Source organism: Gastrolobium bilobum, unplaced genomic scaffold, assembly GCF_033153095.1.
Source record: "Gastrolobium bilobum isolate Gb01-03AN ecotype WA unplaced genomic scaffold, APGP_CSIRO_Gbil_v1 utg68726, whole genome shotgun sequence".
NCBI lineage: Eukaryota > Viridiplantae > Streptophyta > Magnoliopsida > Fabales > Fabaceae > Gastrolobium > Gastrolobium bilobum.
The window spans coordinates 17,501-38,303 of NW_026897865.1; the positions used below are offsets into that span (position 1 = coordinate 17,501).

Genomic DNA, 20,803 nt, shown 5'->3' on the forward strand with positions numbered 1-20,803 from the left:
TTATGCCCGCTGACCGCTTAAGGAGGTTGAACCCCGAAGGAGAGATAGGGCTTAAATTATCACCTCACTGACGAAGCCTTTAGCAGATATCACATGGGTGGGGCATTCATCCTTTGAAAAGGGGCAGGCCCTTAAAACTACTATTATTCTTACAACGTCGATCTGGCCATATGGCCCGTAGTGATGATAAATAGAGAAAAACATCCAACTTCCCTCCTCCAGATTAGACCATTGTGCCAAACCACGAATGAAATGAACAAGGACTGATTTGGAAAGAAGGTTTGAATACGAACCTGACCTAGAAGGGGCAAGAGATTTGAGGGAAATCAAACAAAGGAAGAGAAATGTGGGACCTGAAGTGAGGACCACGTGGGGCAGGATCCGACCCAGAGGTTTTGGAGTTGACAGCTGCTTTTCTTCCTCAAAGCCAGCCTCAAGGCACAAAGTGGAGGGCGAAAAGCCTTTTTGAATAAAGAAAGAGGGACTTCGATTGTCATCTAGTGATTTTTCATATACAGATTCTTGGCCTCAGGTCGAATTTCCTAGGAACGGAAGGAATGGCATATACTAAGATGCCGGCGGGAATGGATTCTTGAGCCCCTTATTTACCTGGTGCCAACCTAATAAAAGATCGAAGTACCAAATGCTTAGGTCACCCGAGAGAGGCCTACGGGGCATTACGAGAGAAAAAGCTCCTAGGCCGTGGGTCAAGACCAGAGAGCTACAGGTACACCTGGGGCAACAGAGCACTCAGGCAGGGTCGGGGCAAGGGCAGCACGTCACAAAAGTTCTCAGCTTAATCTTACCAGCGCTATATCTTGGGTGCGCGATATGGTGGGACTGTCTAGCACAGACACCCCCAAGCATCCCTGAGTTACAGCAGTTGGCGGAGGCAACGCAAATCGGGGAACCGGCAAGTTCTTCCGCAGAAGTCAGGCAGCTAGTAAACCCAATGGAAAGAACACCCAGAGCTCTTGCAATGTGGATGGATGGGCTAACGCTAGCATTCGCTATCTCCATAGCGCTTGCTCAAAAGGTCTGGGGTTATACTGGTTATTAATACGAGCCTGGAATTTCTGGGAAAAGGTATACTACGCAAGCTTCACTCCTCTCCTTACAGTCGAGTGGCTTCACTCCTCTCCCCTAGATCTTAGCTTAGGAAAAAAAAAGTCGAGTAATCGTAATTCGAATCAAATGAAGGTGGGGCTGGGCAGTAGCACCGAGATCTCATAGAGGAGGCATTTTTATCGCGGGCTCCCTTTAAGATGTGGATTTAAGTGATTTTTTTTTATGCAAGACGAGTGAAATGGGAAAAGAAAGGTGGAGGTTGACCTGCTTTGTGACAGATGTGGAATGGAGCATGAATCTACCATTCATGTTTTAAAGGGCTGCCCCTGGGCATCTGGCATTTGGCTACTCTGCCCATTTGGCTACGCACCTTTCTCTGGGATGTCAAGGTGGTATACTCCCCCTTAACTTTTGGGTCAAACTCAATATAGATGGAGTTGTTAACAACAATTCCATGATGACTGGTTGCGGAGGATTATTCAGGAACGACAAAAGAATGTGGCTTGGAGGTTTCATCTATTATATAGGGCGGTGTGAACCTTTCTTAACTGAATTCTGGGGGATCCTCATTGGGTTGAAACTATCTTGGAATATGGGATTTATAAAGCTAATCATTGAAGGAGATGCTTTGGATAACTTTAATGTTCTACGTAGTCTCTCAAACGAACCAAATGACAGTCATATGGTGCGTAGAATTAAAGGGTGGGTTAGAAGAGATTAGGAGGTCAAGTTTAACTGTATCAACAGAGAAAACAATGCTTGCGCAGATTGGCTCACAAAGACTGCACCCAGAGGAGCTCCTGATCTCCAAGTATTCATGCACCGTCCTAAGGAACTGGTGCAACTATTTGAGACTGATTGTAGTAATTTAGTTTCGTCTACTTCTGATATTTCTGTGTAATCTTTTCTTCTTGGGGGTTTCTAGTCCCTTGTGCTTACCAAAATATATGTATTATAATTAAGTTTTGAATTAGTCCTCAACCAAATTTTTATGTGCCCAAATTCCACTTGCCATGTAGATTCTATAGCCACCCTCCTTTGATTATCGGGACTTTGCTTTGTATATTTAAATTGTTATCCATGTGCACTTTAGTTGAATTTGGATCTCATCTCCTCCGGCGTTCCAATTGTCGGGCTGATTTTTTCTTTCAAACTTCATCCCAATATGCATATTTTTTCTTTCAAACTTCATCCCAATATGCATAAAATAGGAAACTGTTGAACCCACCATAAAGCTGCCAAAAAATATGCCTTAAATAATGTGACATTGTCAATTAACTAACTACCCCACGTGCTCCACCAGCGGCTATCCGTTTTGGTCATTAGTTACATACAAAAATGGATACTCTCGTGTGTAATTTAACATAATTATGTCATATGAAAGAACCTAAACCATTAATAATTAAATCAACAGTAATAATTGTATAATTTTTTATCCTTATATTTTTTTCTCTCCTCCTTTATCACCATTAACTTACTCATATATGGTTATAATTGCCCCACATCACATAAGTATGTTAATTAGCACATGAGAAAATCCACTCCCATTAAACTTCCGTTTTTTAGGAGAAGTCCACTCCCATTAAACTTCCGTTTTTTAGGAGAAGTGTTTGAAAATAGGAGAAGTGTTTGAAACTAAACCTATTTTTTAATTCAATTTTTAAGTTTACCGTAATCTCGTTCTCGTTCTCGTTCTCCTTCTTAGCTGGTATCCACATTTATGTCACGTATCTTTAATTCTTTCATAATAAATTCAAGTTCCTTAATCCACTTAGCATTGCCCTCCGAAGTGTCAAGAAGGTTCAAAAGTTTTGTCCTCTTCCCCAAATCCCACGCCTCAAGGTACAATGTCTCCATCTCCCTTTTATTGACCTGCAAATTGGGAAGAATATTACAACCACCAGGTCACAAAAAAGATTAGTATAATAATTATACAAATCAACAAGAATAAATTCCATTAATTTGACCAACTATTTTAACGGAAGCATACTTACCCGCTTAGTAATCATATAATCGAGTCACAAGAATGTCGAACGACTGCCAGGTGTAACAATTAACTCAAGAAACGACGCATGACTTACGTGAACGGAATCAAAACCACCAAAAGCAGCACGCAAATGACACGTCACAAAGAATTGTCCGTATCAGATGGCGTTTAACGGAACCCTAACGGTTAAAAAGAGAGAGTCCCAGGCAGAAACCATGTCCAACAAGAAATTCAGGCTCAATTAAAAATTAAGAACCTCAACCACAAGTCCACAACCCAAAATTTATCAAAATCAAAAAAATAGTAAAACCATCGTATTTCAAAGTCCGCTCATCTCTCCAATTTTTTTAATGTTCTTTGGGTCCTTTTGTATTTTTCATCATCATATTTTGAGTCAGCTTCGTATTTGCAAATTTTTCCCCCTTGTATTTAGGGTATATATATACGGGTTCGCTTCAATGGCAGTAATTGTTGCAGTGAGGTTCACAATACAGGAACCTAGAGTTTCCCTTGAACTGGCCCGTGTAGCAACAAGCTTTCGCTGAGCCATTACGGACATCGATCGGATACACAACCGTCGCCGGCGGTGAGCGACGGTGGCGACCGACGCGATACGCCACCGCGTACGGCAGCGATTCAGCGGAGGTGTGGGGAGATCTGGACGGAGAGTGACTGGCGCAGGACGAAGCCGACGATGGAGTAGGAGACACCTTCTTGAGCGATTTCGGCGGCGAAAGAATGGCTCTAATCTTCAACGGATGAGCTAATTTCGACGAGGCACGATCGTATTCTTCGATTATGTTGGCCAAATCTGCGTCGCTGGTGACGGAGATCAAGGTCTCCAAGTCTCCCTTGGGTAACTGACACCTCAAGGTCACAGACGAACCGCTCAATTCACCAAGTTTCACCATCAATTCTGCAAAACATGACGAATCAGTCAACGAAAAAAACGAGAGAGACGTAGAGTCAGAAATTCGAGAGTGAGAACAAAGCGAAGGAGCGAACCTGAAAAGGAAACGGAACGATCGACGGTGAGTACTCTGGTGTGGCCGCCGACGTAACGGAGTTCACCGTCAGTGGCGCGAGGGAGGATCTTGCCGCCGTAGCTACAGAGGAGTTTGATAGTGTTGTGGCCGGGTTTGGATTCCATGACTCGTTCTACTCAGTGAGTTGGGCGAGTTGTATGGAAAGACCACAAGGTTGGAAGATTCTAGAGAAGGAAGACTGAGAGAGGAAATTGGAACTCAATGTTCCTCCGGCGTTGTAGGGTTAGGGCTTGAAAACTCTGGGCAGTGATTTTGGGGTGCATTTATAGGCCGAACTCGGAGTCCAGGCCCACGCGCTAATACTTGCTTTTTTTTTCTTTTTCTTTTTTTTGGAGTTACCTGACACTAATTATTTCTTTGAGACGAGTTGGTTTCTCCGGTATTCCCACGAGCTTCGACTCTTTGAGCTAGCTATGGGACTAATCCGGAGTGCGGGGGAACAGTGATGGCTAAAGGTTCAGCCTCCTTCCCAAGAATGCATTCAGCGGGAATTAAACACATATCCAACCTCACTACCTCAGCGCCAAGTTACCAACTGAGTTGCACCCACTGGGTAATACTTGCTTTTCTTAATAATAACTGATAATAATTATTAAAAAAGAAAGAAAGAAAAATTAAAATGAAAACCGACTCGGACTTTTTTTGAGTGGAGAAAGAAAAAAAAATTATTTTGTCGTGCATAAATTTCGATAAAATATTATTTATTTAATATTTATAAAAAGAATTTAGTATTTATTTTTTTAAATTATATAAAATTATGTCATTAAGAAATACTCAATAAAAATAATGGAAGAGAGAAATATCATTTTTATTATTTTATGCATGAAAGTAGAAAATATTATTTATTTAATATTTATAAAAAAAAACAGACTTTTCATGTGAAGAAATAATATAAAATTTTAATTCATTCACGTTAGTTACGGTCAATTTGGACTATTTCCACATATGCGGATATTCTTTTCTCCTTACTTTCTGGGAAGGAAAACCTAAGTTCACTCAAAAGAAAATAAAAATAAAAATAAAAATGAAAAAAGAAAGAAAGAAGAAAAAGTAAAGCTAAGAGTTGAAAAGATGGAAAAGTAGGCAATGAAGTGGGGATGGGTGACCCGTTTCGGCATAGTGATAAGCCACACTTCGTGGCCCACGACGTTTCTAGCAATCAGAATGGCAACGCCAATTGCCAAATAGGGGAATTTGAACAAAATTAATGCTTACTCCTTCTGCTTGCTATTATTTAGAATTTTTACCCCAATCTATTTGATTATAAATGTCATCTTAAAGGGATATGTTATTTTTTTCTTTCAGCATATTTTGTTTATCATTCTCCAATATCATTAAATTAAAATTTTAATAAAATAATTAAAATTCTAATATAATAATATTAGAAAGTAATAACCAAAAATAGGCACACAAAAAATATATGTAGAATAACATATCACATCTTAAAATACAGTTGTAGTTTCATTTTCTATGCTCCGATTGAATTGTATCTACATCATATCCACCATCATTCACTGGTGAATTTGTCGTATTCATTTATTGAATTCAAAATAATAGTAATAAACGGTAATTTATATGAAAAATAAAATATTGATATTTAAATGTATCAATTTATACGTGATTTAAAAAAAATGAATATAATAATATTACAATTTATACATGAATTTGATAAATAAATTTTTAATTATATTAATACATATTAAAAAAAATTAAATTTCACAAAATGTTATGATTTTTAGCTCAAAAAGTAAAGCTTTTATTTAGGCTCTGCGTTGCGTCCGAAAATTTCAAATACAGTACACCTATCAATAACTAATCGTAACAGAAGATTATGTGAAGATTTTAGCCAAAATTATATCAATTTAGGTTAATTTTGGGATAACATAGGAAACCAGAAATAGCAATCATGCTAAAACTTTCTCTTTTAATTTCAGCCCCTTCCATTCTTTATTTTCTACGCTTTCTTGTGGATTTGAAAACACAACCAACATTTAATTGTGACCGCAAATACCAGAAAACCTATGACTAACGACAGATTCTCAATAAAGATATCATGTTCGGCAAATATTCTGCTGGTCAGGTTGGGAAAGAGTCCATATCAAAAAATATGTGTATCATGCTGCTTAAAATTCGTTACATGATATATAACTGTTACGAATAAGCACCACATTATATTTGCTTTTTGAAAAAAGATAATGGGAATTTATAGGGTGTGTTTTCTGGGATAGGATATTGTGACACCCAAGTTATGTTACACCCATGTGACACTCAGTCAATCTCACCGTTAGATCGCTTATGTTGATCCAACGGTTATATTTATTTTCATATTTGTATGGTCATGATTTCCCAAATTTAATATTTTATATTTATTTCTACCTTTGTATGGTTATGATTTCCCATATTTAATGTTTTCACTTTAAATTTGGAAAATCATGACCATACAAAGATGGAAATAAATATAACCGTTGGATCAACATAAGTGATCTAACAGTGAGATTGACTGGGTGTCACATGGGTGTAACATAACTTGAGTGTCACAATATCCTATCCCGTGTTTTCTTCCCATACAATCTTTGAAAAAGATATATGACCCATTAAGAACAAGCACCAGGTTATATTTTAATTTCCTTCTCAATTGTAGTTAATAGTGTTTAAGCGTATAACTTAATTAATTAATATTTTCAGTTCGGTCAAAGGCAGATCAATGAAAATAAAATATTTATTAAGATATTTTTACATTATAAACTTAAATAATTCAAATTCAAATTTGGGCAAAAAAGGTTAAAATATTGCTTTTTTAATAAATAATTACGAATAAATTGTTGTTTTGAACCTAATTACGAATATATTGCACTCATTTGGGCGTGACCATTCATGCCTATATTAGGTGTGACTAGGGGTGTGCAAAAAAATTGATTCACTTGCCCTACCCTTGATCCGACCTTGACCTGACCCATAAATACCTATATTTTTTGAACTGGTTTAAATACTGACCCACTTTTATTTGAGTCAGTTTTAGACCTGACTTGTTTTAATATTAACCCAAAACTTGACACATACGCATTGTGTGAAAAAAAAGAAAAAAAATTACAATTACATTAAAAGAAAATTTTTAACGTAAAACAATTACGTCAAAAAATTTTACGAAAAATATTTCATAAAAACATTTTGCAAAATTTTTTAACGAAAAATATTTTCATCAAAATTTGTGATTAAAAATATTTCAGTAAAAAAAATTTGACGGAATATTTTTTTTGTCAAATTTTTTTACGGAAACTATATTTCTTCAAAATATTTCACAAAAAAATATATTCATCAAAAAATTTGACGAAACACATTTTCATCGAAATTTTTTGACGAAAAAAAATTTCATCAAAATTCTGTACATATTTCAAATTTCGGTGAAAGTTTTCAACGGAAACATTTTCGTTAAACTTTTTGACAAAAAAAACTTTCGTCGAAATTTTTAGCAAAACACATTTATATCGAAAATTTTCGTCAAGTTTTTTAATAAAAAATATTTCCATCAAAATTTTCAACGGAAAATATTTCTGTAAAAAATTTCGTAAAAATTTTTGAAAAAAAATATTTCGAAAAAAAATTTTGACGAAAAAAATATTCTGTCAAAATTCTTTAGAGAATCTAAATTTCTTCGAAAGTTTCGAATAAAACATTTCTCTTAAAACAATTTCCATCGAAAATTTCGACGAAAAACATTTCCATCAAAAGAATTTGATGGAAAAAAATTTCATCAAAATTCTTTACAGATTTCAAATTTCAGCGAAAAAATTTTCGTTAAACTTTTTGACAAAAAAAAAATTCGTCAAAATTTTTAGCGAAACACATTTCCGTCGAAAATTTTTAACTAAATATTTTCGTCAAGTTTTTTGATAAAAAATATTTCCATCAAAATTTTCAACGAAAATAATTTCTGTATAAAAAAATTAGTAAAATATTTCGATACAAAATTTTGACGAAAAAAATATTATGTCAAAATTCTTTAGAGAATCTAAATTTCGTCGAAAGTTTTGGATGAAACATTTCCCTCGAAACAATTTCCGTCAAAATTTTTGTGAGAACACATTCCCATCGAAATTTTGAACGAAAAACATTCCGTCAAAAATTTTGACTGAATTCTTTTTTCGTTTAAAATATTTGATGGAAGAAATCATTTTCGTCAAAACTTTTGACGGAAACTAAATTTCGATAGAAAATTTAGTTTTGTAAAAATTTTCATTAGAGAAAAAATTTCGTCGCTTTTCGACAAAAAGTATTCCGACGAAAAAATAATTTTGTGACGAAATTTTCGTCGTTTGCAACTTACAAATTTCGATGAAATTTTGTGAGGAAACCATGTCAAAAACGGGTCAGGTCAGATTTGACCCACTTCAAAAACCAAGTCAGGTCAGATCCGACCCGGTTCTGAACTAGTTCAACAAAATCCAAACCAAGTCAAACCTGACTTGGATCAAATTAAAGCGGGTCGGGTCAAAATAACTGACCTATAAAAATCAAGTTGGGTTGAGTCGGACAAATACCTGACCCGACCTGACCCATGCACAGCCTTAGGCGTGACTCCCAAGGCATTCACGCCTAAATTTGATGTGACTCGTCTGATGTTGACATGTGGCACAAAAAATTAACAGTTTAATCGTAAAATTTCATAAGGCCATAACTTTTGACTCGGGTATCCGAATCAGGAAATTCTTTTTTTGATTCCACATAACTTTTCAAGATCTACATAATGACATCTCATTTGATATATTTTATCTCTCACAAAATGGTTCAAATTTGAAATAATGGTTTCATTGGAAGCTTATAGCCTATGAATGATTTTTAATAGTAAAATACTTCTTCTTAAGAGATTTAGAATATTTATTTAATTATTTTCTTTATTAATACAGATTTTTCAAATTGATTTTTGAGTTTAAATTACAAATCAAATCTTTATTTTGTTTTCCTTATTAATAATAATTTTTTATTTTTTTTAATTTAAATCACAAAACAAATCTTTGTTTATTTTTTATATTAAAAGTTAAAAAATTTGATTTTTTTTAATTTAAATCACAAATCAAATCTTTATTCATTATTTTATATTAAATCACAAATCCAGAACTCGAAGGCTTCTGAGTTTAAACACTCTTATATTACCATTATTTCAAATTTGAATTGTGTTTGTGAGAGATAAAATATATCAAATGAGATGTCATTGCATAGATCTCGAAAATTTATGTGGAATCAAAAAAAATGTACCTGATTCAGATACCCGAGTCAAAAGTTATGGCTTTCCAAAGTTTAATGTTTCATAAGTTGATTTTTTTTGTGCCACGTGTCAACACCAGACAAGTCACGCCTAAATTAGGCATGAATGCCTTGGGAGTCACGCCTAACTTAGGCGTGAATGGTCACGCCTAGGGGTGAAACTAGTTCGGGCCGGCCTACAGGGGCCTACGACTCAGCCTACATCAGGCCAGACCTGACCTAGTATATTTTGTAAAATAGGTCAGGCTTGAGCTTTGAAAAAGTTTGTTTAATAAAAAGGTCGTATGCCCACTTTCACAAGGTCTGACCTATAAGCCTACAGGCCGGCCTATATTGTACTATTTATTTTAAATAAAATAAAATAGAGTAAGTATGCCTTGAAGAAAAATATATATAAATTTAATCAATTGCAATTATTTATTATTTAATTATATTTGATTATATTTTAATCGAAATATGATTTTATTTCTTATATAGGAGGAACCAACATCTCAACATGTTAGATTGTGTATATAAATATATTAAAAAGTTTTTGGGAGTGGTTATACTTACTACAAGCATTATTATATGTTTGTTGGATTCATGTAGTTATTTTAATTTACATAGTATGGATTTGTTTGTTGAATCTGATGAAATATATGTTATTTAGTTGGAGTTTACATTTCTGCAGCTGTTGTACGTGCAGCAATCAAATATTTGCCATATATATAAATTTGAAAACATTAAATGCGATGAATCATAACCATACAAAGGATAAAAGCATTAAATGTGGGGAATCATAACCGTACATATGTCGTTGTTGTACGTAAAGCGGCTGCAGAAATGATTTTACCTATTTAGTTTGAGCATTTTGCTTTTGAAAATGACTTAGGTAAAAGGGAAAAACGACCAATCATATATATATATATATATATATATATATATATATATATATATGAGATGAATGGTTCTCATATTGTAAGAGATAAAATTATCTCATACACATATAAAAATATGTGGGACCCATGTGAAGAGAAGGAATAGAAAAAAATATAGGGCCAAGATCATTTTACACCAGTATAAGAGTTAGAAGTCTTACACTCAATCTTTAACATTGATCCACTTGTTTCCAATGGCTCACATAACTAAAAAATTAGAGCCCTTAGATATAAGTGGGATCAACGATCAAGATTGAGAGTGTAACTTATACTGGTGTAAAATGATCATGATATATATATATATATATATATATATATATATATATATATATATATATATATATCATGATCATTTTGCACCAGTGTAAGTTAGATTCTCAATCTTGATCATTGATCCAATTTATATCTAACGGTTCTAATTTATTAGATATTTGAGTCGTTAGATGCAAGCAAATCAATTTTGTGTAAGACTTCTTATTCTTACACTAGTATTAAAATATCATGTCCATATACATATATATATATATATATATATGAAAAAAATATTACTTAAGCAAGTCATTTTTTATTTATTTCCTTATATTAAATGGTTCATCTTTGAATGGTTATGATTCTCTTTTTTTCTCATCTTTTATCACCATTGATCCATCTTTGTACGGTTATAATTTAGTGGCTAGAGATAAAATTATCTCAAACAATTTAAGAAATGATAAGCCCTATATATATATATATATATTTCATCACTTTAATTTAGTATACTCATCGGATCAACGCTTGAAATTAAAAACATCCCAATTATTATTAGTTGGGTCACACCAAAAATCTAATGTAAATACCAATAATTAAGAATTCTTAATATTCCTAACATAATGGGCAATATTATGAGTTAAGAACTCTTAGCATTTTTTACATTCAGGTAATACCAAAAGTAAAGCACTCTTAATATTTATAACAATGGACACTTGGGAACAGTGATCATTTTGTCACTGTTGGCAAAAAAATTACCAGACTGCCACGCAAACAGTAAATTTTGCCAAAATGCCACGTGGCATATTTCGTTACACTGTGTAGCGAATTACTTGCACACATATTTCGCTACATAGTGTAGCAAAATATGTCATGTGGCATTTTGGCAAAATTTACTGTTGGCGTGGCAGTTTGGTAATTTTTTTTGCCAACAGTGGCACTTTGGTCACTGTTCCAACACTTGGACACTAATTTGAATATTATCAAAAGAACCGCGCAATCCTTTTTGGGCTTTAAATAAAGGAAAATAATTTTCTCATTTTACATGAGAAAATTTTCTCATACTATGCACAGAATACATGAGTGAGTTTCATCTTGATTTTTTTTCCTTCTCATCTTTTTGTGAATCCCACTTATGTTTTGTGTATGTGTAGTATAAGAAAATTTTCTCATGTAAAATGAGAAATGAATCCTTAAGAAATTCTAAACCTCCTATTTTACACTATTTAGAAAGTTAAAAATGAGCTAGCTATTACAGATTAATTACAAAAGTCAAAATCTAGACTTCCTATTACAAAATAATTTATATCATTATTTACAAAATTTAAAGATGAGTTAAACAATGTTGCAAGTCGTAAAAACTTTAAATTTTGAGGCTTAGGTCATTTGCCTAAGTTTCCTTGCCGAGGCATTGTATTTCAGAAGTACATGAGGATTTGTTCTTGCAATCTAAATCATTACTAGAGAATCAAATTTTCTCGTACAAAAAAAAAAAAGAGTTTCCTATGTGATCAAATTTCATTTGATTATAGAACATCAAAAGCGTAATGTAAAACAATTATTCAGGAAATGATATGATATAATTTTCTTCTTCTAATTTTAATGGTTTATATGTAAAACCTTAATCAAACTCAACTGATTTAAAAATAATTTTAGTAATTTGAGTTTATAACTTTATTTGTTACTAACAGTATTAAAAAAGATTAAAAGGAAGTCAATTCATTTTTAATTTTTCTGAATATAAAAATTTATTTTTAAATTAATCACAAATTTGAAGGAAAAAAATTAAAATATTACTATTTTAATAAATAATTACGAATATATAGTTGTTTCGAAACTATTTACTATTGCACTTATTCACGCCCAAATTAGGCGTGAGTCTAGGGGTGAAAGTGGGCTGGGCTGGGTCAAGCTTTGTCCCGAAAAGCCCAAGCCTACACCAAAAAATTTCAATTTGGCCTGGGCCAAGCCTAGTACGAGTCTAACTGTTAGCCTGGCTTGACCCATTTATAAAAAAAACAAATGGCCTGACCTAATCCATTAGCCTATTAATTTTTAACTTTCAAGCAGAACCATGAATCAACTTTACAATATACTCAAATTCTGTTACTAAACCAAAAATCATAATTTCAACGTCCAAACAGAATCATGAATCACAACAAACTCATACAATATGCATTTAGGGTGTGTTTGGTGGAAGATTTTGTTAAGGATAGATAGGCAAATGGAAGTGATATTTTTGGGTGTCCATGTTTTGTATCATGTTTTAAAAAAATTTGCTAGGAAACTCATTTGCCTAGTATTTGCTTTTTGTGTGTAAAAAACATTGTTGAATAATACCACCTACAAGGTGGTATTTGCTGATAGATAGGGAAATTCAAAAAGGATTGCAAGCAAGGAGACCAAAATATATGGTATTGGCTGATAGATAGGGAAATCCAAAAAGGATTGCAAGCAAGGAGACCAAAATGACCTTGATGTTTGGAAAAACTATAGCAAACTAAAACCATATTTTCCCATTTTAATTTAGTCAAGGGTTGTTGTGGTAATTTAACAATATTTCCCGAGGACTACCAAAAGTTTCCACTACCACCTTACTACCTATCTAATCACCATTGGATTAACATTTTCTCTCTCTTCAAAAACTTTTTAACATTCTCTCTCCTTGATCCAATGGTGATTTGATAGGTAGTAAGGTGGTAGTAGACACTTTTGGTAGTCAAAATATCCCCCCTCATATTCGCCACCTATATTTTACCTTCAACCAAACATAGAATTATAAAATTCTTCCCAATTTCCCCGATAAAATTTTGGCCAAATAAACAACTTTTTTTTAATTTTCCTACCAAACTTCATTTCCCACCATATGCCTAGTAATTACATTTCCCTGGTAAAAAAAATGTTCTCCTCTACCAAACGTCCCCTAAGTGTTATTGTTTTCCTTGTAAAAAATTTTAGGCCAAAAGGTTCATAGAGAAAAATTGTTAAAACGAAAATGTCTAGGAGATGGCCGTCGTCACATCTTTCATATTAATACCGAGTATGTGTTTATGATTTATCAAATAATCATTATAAAATATTCAATTTTTAAATATACCAATTGTATTCTTACATAAAGTTTTAGGTAATGATATATTGATATCAAATATCCAAAAAAAATGATATATTGATATCTCATAATTTTCAACATTCATCTCATTTCCGTAAGTTGCTATAACCTCCCAGTAACCATGTCAAATCAAGGGAAAAATTTAAAGTGGATCGAGATTTTAGTGGTAAGGAATAATACTTCTTTACTTTTTTTTCTCTCTCTACACTCTGCTCCACCCCACCCAATAAAAAATGCTTTGGGAGCAGTTAAATTTTTCTCCAAATCAAGGCTCTAAAAATATTACATACTTTGAGTAAGATATCATCACTTCAACCACTTTTTTAAATGGTAGGACATTTTTATATGGTAGAAAGGACCTAATTTTATTGAAAAATAATATATAATCACTATAAACTCAATTATATTTTGTTGTTGTGAATTATTACTATAAACTTCAAAGTATTCTTATTATCTTATATCATTAAATTATAATTATTTTATCAATCTGTCAGTTCAACTGTTGTTAACTCTCTCTTTTTTGTGAGCCAATTGTTACTAACTTATTAACAGACTTATGATGTGCCTTACTATTAATATTTTATTGAGGAGAGTTACATGGTTTTTTGACCCTTTTGCCCCTCATTAAGTAATTATTAACCAATTTGCCCCTCTCCCAAAACTATCCACCATCCTGCCCCCATTTAGTCGATTAAGTTGAACTTTTAATCGACTAAATGGACAAAACTCAGAAATCATGAAACGCGAATTTTAGTCGACTAAAAACTCACCGTAATCGACTACATTGTTTGCACTTTTAGTCGACTAAGCACATTATTTAGTCGACTAAATATCACGGAAAATCCTATATCCAGACCTCTCTTGGTCTCATTTTCATTATATTCGAAATCAAAACTCCTCTCTTGGTCTCTTTCTCTTGTTTGTCAGCTGTGAACCTTCCAATCACCCTTCCATTTCATCCCACCACCTCTAAGGCATAGTAATTGTGAAATCATTGTCATTTTCCTTTATTTCTCAATTGTTTTCCCCCAAATCCGAACCCAAAACCCTAAAATCTGATTCCTACCCCCAAAATTCGTGTTAAAGATGAGCTCAAGTCCAAACATGTATGTTACCATGATTTACTATGATGGAAAGCATTATGAAGGCCCCAACGGTGTTTAATTTGAAGGAAAAACGAAAATGTTGAAAATCAAACGGGGCACTACGTACAATGAGCTGAAAGGGAAGATTCACCAAAAATTGGGGCTACACGGCAGCCATGGCGTTCAACGGATGATCGCCAGGGTAGAGTCTACAGTTGGTAAGGATGCTATATTCTACATTGGTAATGATATATGTCACGATGAAGATGTGGACTGTATCATAGATGCAATTGTGGACCGAAAATTTCAAAACTTTATTGAGATATATGTTGAAATAAACTGTCGTCAATCTTCATCTGCACCTGTGCATGGAAGAAGTCAAAGTCAAGAAGACAGAGTGGTCGGTTTATCTGCACCTGCACTATCTTAAGTCAGATACCACTGAGAGAAATAGACGAGGATGAGGATGAGCATGACGAGGATATGGACAGTGAAGACGATGGTGAACCTGAGAGTGTTATTCCGCTGGGTAACACCTCAGATACGGACGTAGAGGGGAATTTTGACGCTGATACTAGTTCAGGAAACTTGAGTTCCCAGGTTATGCCACCGTTCCGTGTTGACCCTGTTAGCAGTGGTAAGATTGTAAATTAAAGTTTTAATTTTGCATATATATATATATTTGTGTTTTCTTTCGTACTGACGGATAAGTTTGAATTTGGACGTAGGTTCTGAGATTGAGCCATTTTGGAACGACAGCCCACACTATTCGTTCATTAATTGGGCTCACCCTAATGATGAGACAGAGATATTGTATGGCGACGATGACATCCACGGTGGCTGGAATTTAGGGGATCCATTATATTTGTACCAGGAGTTTCGAACTAAATCTGAAATGCAACATGCAGTCAAATTATATTGTATGAAGTCTCATCGTACTGCTGTGGTGGCAAAAAGTGATGACCATAGATTTGTGATGAAGTGTCGACACCATAATGATGGTTGTCCCTGGTACGTGCGGGCTATGTTGCCCAAGAATGGAAATAGTTGGGTTGTTAGTAAGTGGGGTAAAAAACACACCTGCCTAAACCAAGGCCTTACTCGGGACCATAGACAGCTGGATTCTGATGTAATATGTGCAGCCATTATAAGTATGTATTACATAATTTTTGTTTATGGTTTAATTTTTTGGTATATTTATTGACTGTGTTGACTTCGAATTTTGTATAGGTATGTTAAAAGAAGATCCATCCACGAAACCAGTTCTTATTCAGGAGAGGGTACAAAGTTTGTATGGATACAACATATCTTATAGGAAGGCTTGGAAGGCTAAAATGAAGGCCATTGTGAAGTTGTTTGGGGACTGGGAAAAATCATATGCCATCTTACCTGGTTGGCTGACCTACATGACACAGATAAATCCTAGTTCTGTGTTCAAGATTGATACGGATCAGTGTTGTGACGAACGACGTGTCTACACCGATAAGGCTGTCTTTCGCAGGGTATTTTGGACTTTTCACCAGTGCATTGAAGCTTTCAAATATTGTAAACCCATAATCCAAATTGATGGCACGCACCTGTACGGGAAATACAAAGGTACCCTCTTGATTGCTACGTCACAAGATGGTGATGGATTCATTCTGCCTATTGTGTTTGCCATTGTGCCACCGGGTGAGAGATTGGATGATTGGTTGTGGTTTCTTAGCCAGATGCGTTTCCATGTCACACGTAGGCATGGCATATGTCTAATATCCGATCGTCACCCCAGCATCATCAAGGCTGTGAAGGATAATGCCGGTTGGCAGCCTCCATTTGCGTATCACGTGTTTTGTCTTCGTCACATTGGAAGCAACTTCAACACTAAGTTTAGGGACGTGGAACTGAAGAAAACGCTGATGAAACTAGGTAACCTATTTACATGAATGTGTACATGTTGTATGTAATGTTGTTTATGTATAACTCATTGCAATTTGGGTTCATTTTTTGCAGGTTACATGTGTTCGAAGATTCACTTTGATTTAAGATTTCAAGAATTTGTCGACAGTAACCCACAAGTAGCCTCATGGATAAATCAGATTCCCAAAGAGAAATGGTGCAGGTCTTATGATGAGGAGGGCCGAAGGTTTGGTCATATGACGACTAACCTATCTGAGTGTATCAATAAGGTCCTACGGGGTGCACGTAATTTGCCAGTAACGACATTGGTCAAGATGACGCAAAGTAGACTTGTAGAGTATTTTGTCAAGAGGCGTGAAAAGATCCAAAAAGTAAAGGATAAAGGCTGGAGAATTGCAAAAAAGGTTGAGGACTTCTTACAAAAGAATGATCAGTTAACTGTCAGTCTCCGTGTCCGTGTTTTTGATAGAGACTTGCAGTTGTTTGAAGTTGAGGATGCCTACAATCAATCTACGCATGATGCCGGCGACATTATGAGGGTTGACTTGCTAAATCGTAAATGTCAATGTGGACGGTTCACAGCTAGACGATTTCCTTGCAGTCATGTGCTAGCGGTGTGCAAGGTTGAAAAATTGAACCACTATGACTATGTCGATCCTGTGTTCTCAATTACACAAATTGAGAAGGTCTATGCTGCACATTGGTTTCCAATGGGAAATGAGTTGTTGATCCCAGAAATAGATGGTCCAACTATTATCCCAAATGCATCTTTGGTTCGTGCACAAGGTAGACCGAAGTCTTCAAGGATACAGAATGAAATGGATTAGGTTGAGTCCCAACCCACAAGCAGTCAAACTAGATGTAGCACCTGCAAGCAAATTGGTCACAATAAACGTACATGTCCTATGAGGATTAATCCTAGCTGAACCAATGTTGTGCATATATTTAAGGTCTTTTGTAAGAGTTCATGTAATTCTGTTATGAATTTTGATGTTACTTTGTGTTACTGTATAACTCATTATGTAATTTGACATTTCATTTCTAAGTCCATTATCTAACATTGGTCCATATTGATAGATTGAAACTCATAACTAATACTAATATTACCAAAAAATGAAATCACCAAGTTTCGGTGAGCGTAAACAAACGGTTTCAAGCAATACGTACCCAATCGCATACGAATCATGTACAATACAATTTTGTACCTGAAAGTGTGTTCCCCAAGTCATTATATGCGTGTACATTGATATTCGATCGGTTCCGTGCCAAAAAAACGCGTGCAAAACAGAATGGGGTGTCAAAACCAGTTATTTAGTCGAGCAACCTGTGCTGGTTTAGTCGACTACACAGTTTAGTCGACTAAACCAGTACAGGTTGCTCGACTAAATAACTGGATTTGACACCCCATTCTGTTTTGCACGCATTTTTTTGGCACGGAACCAATTGAATATCAATGTACACGCATATAATGACTTGGGGAACACACTTTCAGGTACAAAATTGTATTGTACAGGTTATAAACCATGAATGTACATGTATTGCATAAATCTTGGTTTAGGGTACCTGAAACTTGCGTTCTTCATTTAACTCTATTATGAGCACCTGTTCTGAATTTCATTGGACATTTTAGACCCGTTGGACTGTGATTAGACACAAATTGAAAACAAGAATGTAAAATAACCATGTTCCTTCATTTGGTAAACAAGAAAACAACAATAATTACGTAAACGGTTCACAACATGATGGGAACATTAAATAGTTCAGCTCATAACCATAATATTACATAAACTACAAATGTCAAATAGGAAGACCGAAGTCAATTACAAAACAACATACACTACAAACGTATAATAAAAACATAAACCCTAAATCTAATCCTCCTCCTCCTCGGACGCCGTCTCCTCGTCATCCTCATCTGACACATCAGCCCCCTGCCCTGCAACATCCTCAATCTGTTGTCCTTGTCCAAGCTCTAGACGAGAAAGCCTATCTTCAACACCCTTGAACCGTCCCTGTGTATGTCTAAATCTTTCATTTCCTTTCTGCACGTGACTCTTCCTCCATTTTTTGTGTTTCAGCTCCATTTTTCCTATTTTCTTCAGCGTGGTGTTTATGCCCTTCATGACATCACGCAATGAAAACCCACCCTCAGGCTCAGCTATCTCCTCCTGGTCACCCTCATCATCATCGTCATCATCATCCTCCACCTCGGGCTCAACCATGTCTACAACTGGACCAACAACAGGAACCTCAACATCAGCCGCACCTGTGAACTGTCACACTCCTGTTTGGGGGTTCTTTGTCATCTTGCACTGCTCCAGTAGACGTTTTCCAAACTTATGATTATACCCTGTGGTCTTCTTCAAGGTCACATTACCCATGGGAACATCAAAATGCTCCAATATCCTCTGAACAAGACAAGCAAATGGAAGTGCACCCTTGTGTTTGGCCTTATACATCATCCAACAGATGTAGTGCCTCCAGTTCACCGAGGTACCATGTCGGATAGCCCACATGATGGGAATGTCATGCTCCAACACCCTAGAATAATTGAACGCTCGCGGAAACAGAATGTGGGTGATGACATAGTGTAGTATGCGGGACTCCACAGTAAGCAACCCCACCGTATAGGCAATGTGTTGCCCACGGACTCTTCTCTGCTCCTGCACGACATCACCTCGTGTATATCCTGGAAGTATGGTCCCGCTATTTGCGTCATATTCCACAGTCTACGCAGAATCAAAGTCATACCCCAGTAACTCCAACCATACCGGAGCCGTCATGATGATCTCCACCCCGCAGACCCTAGACCTCAGCTCATCCTGTACGTAGCTGAGGTTATGGTAGAAGGCTCGTACATGCAGCTCAGAATATGAACACGACAGTTTAGCCAAGGTCCTAAGATGTGATTCCTCCAACCACCTCACAATGTTAAAACCTTCTTGTTCAAAAAAGGCTGTATCAAGTGATTTGGCCCCACAAATCGGTCGGTTAACAAGTATCCGAATGGGAGGTCGACAGCAGCGGGCTCTTCCTCTTGTGGCCTTGACGAAGACGGACGGTCTTGTCGTAGCTTTTGTCGTCTCTCATTTCCAGTGCTAGACGATCTTCTATGGCCAGCCATGGGAACAACTGTACCTACAATGCAAGTGGAAACAATATCAATGAACAATAACAATATAAAAAAATTTAAAATTCAATATAAAAAACAAAACCTAATCCTAAAATAAAACCGAAAACAGAAACCCTAACCCTAACCCTAAAACAGAAACCCTAACCCTAACCCTAACCCTAACCTAACCCTAGCACATCACAAAAAACCATTCCTAGCCCTAACACTACAACCCAAACAAAACAGCAACATAAACCCTAACCCTACCTAACCCTAACCCTAACCCTAACCCTACCACTACCTAACCCTAAGCCTAAGGCACCACATCAACCCTAACCCTCACCCTCACAACAAACTTAGCACCCAACCCCTAACCTAAATCCACATAACCGCAAACAGAAATCAAATGCATGGAGAAAACAAAAAAAAAACCTAAACTTAAAACCAAATGCAAGTCAGAATACGTTACCTAAATGTCGATTTCGCAAGTGTGAACCAAGGATGCTTCAATTGCACCTTCAAGGGTTGAGATTCGGACTTGGTTGGAGAGAGGGGACGAAATGGAGCGATTTAGTCGATTAGGGTTTGAAAATAACCTCATTTGCAAAATGGGGGGATTTTTAAAAAACCTGATCTGCGATATTTAGTCGACTAAATAATGTGCTTAGTCGACTAAAAATGCAAACAATGTAGTCGATTACGGTGAGTTTTTAGTCGACTAAAATTCGCGTTTCATGATTTCTGAGTTTTGCTCATTTAGTCGATTAAAAGTTCAACTTAATCGACTAAATGGGGGCAGGATGGTGGATAGTTCTAGGGGAGGGGCAAATTGGTTATTAATTATTTAATGAGGGGCAAAAGGGTCAAAAAGCCAGAGTTACATTGATATTTTTTTTAATAAATTTACAAATTATACTATGTCTTACCTGTAAGACTTTATTCAAAAGTGTCTTACTGATAAGACATAATATAGTTTATGAGAGTTTGTAAACAAAAATTTTGTAAATATAATCTTCCCATATTTTATTTTATAAAATCTACACTGTTTAATAAATTATTTATTATTCCACATGTA

General features: G+C 35.5%; 1 protein-coding gene across 1 annotated transcript; it reads right to left on the minus strand.

Annotated features, from left to right (window-relative positions):
- Positions 1 to 2,354: 2,354 nt before the first annotated feature.
- Positions 2,355 to 4,484, minus strand: LOC133310882 (protein PAL OF QUIRKY-like). Its single transcript, XM_061511881.1, has 3 exons — positions 4,061 to 4,484; positions 3,063 to 3,971; positions 2,355 to 2,940 (listed from the first exon to the last, which is right to left on the minus strand). The coding sequence occupies exons 1-2, from the start codon at positions 4,203 to 4,205 to the stop codon at positions 3,511 to 3,513; spliced, it is 606 nt and encodes a 201-aa protein (XP_061367865.1). The 5' UTR covers positions 4,206 to 4,484; the 3' UTR covers positions 2,355 to 2,940; positions 3,063 to 3,510.
- Positions 4,485 to 20,803: the final 16,319 nt, after the last annotated feature.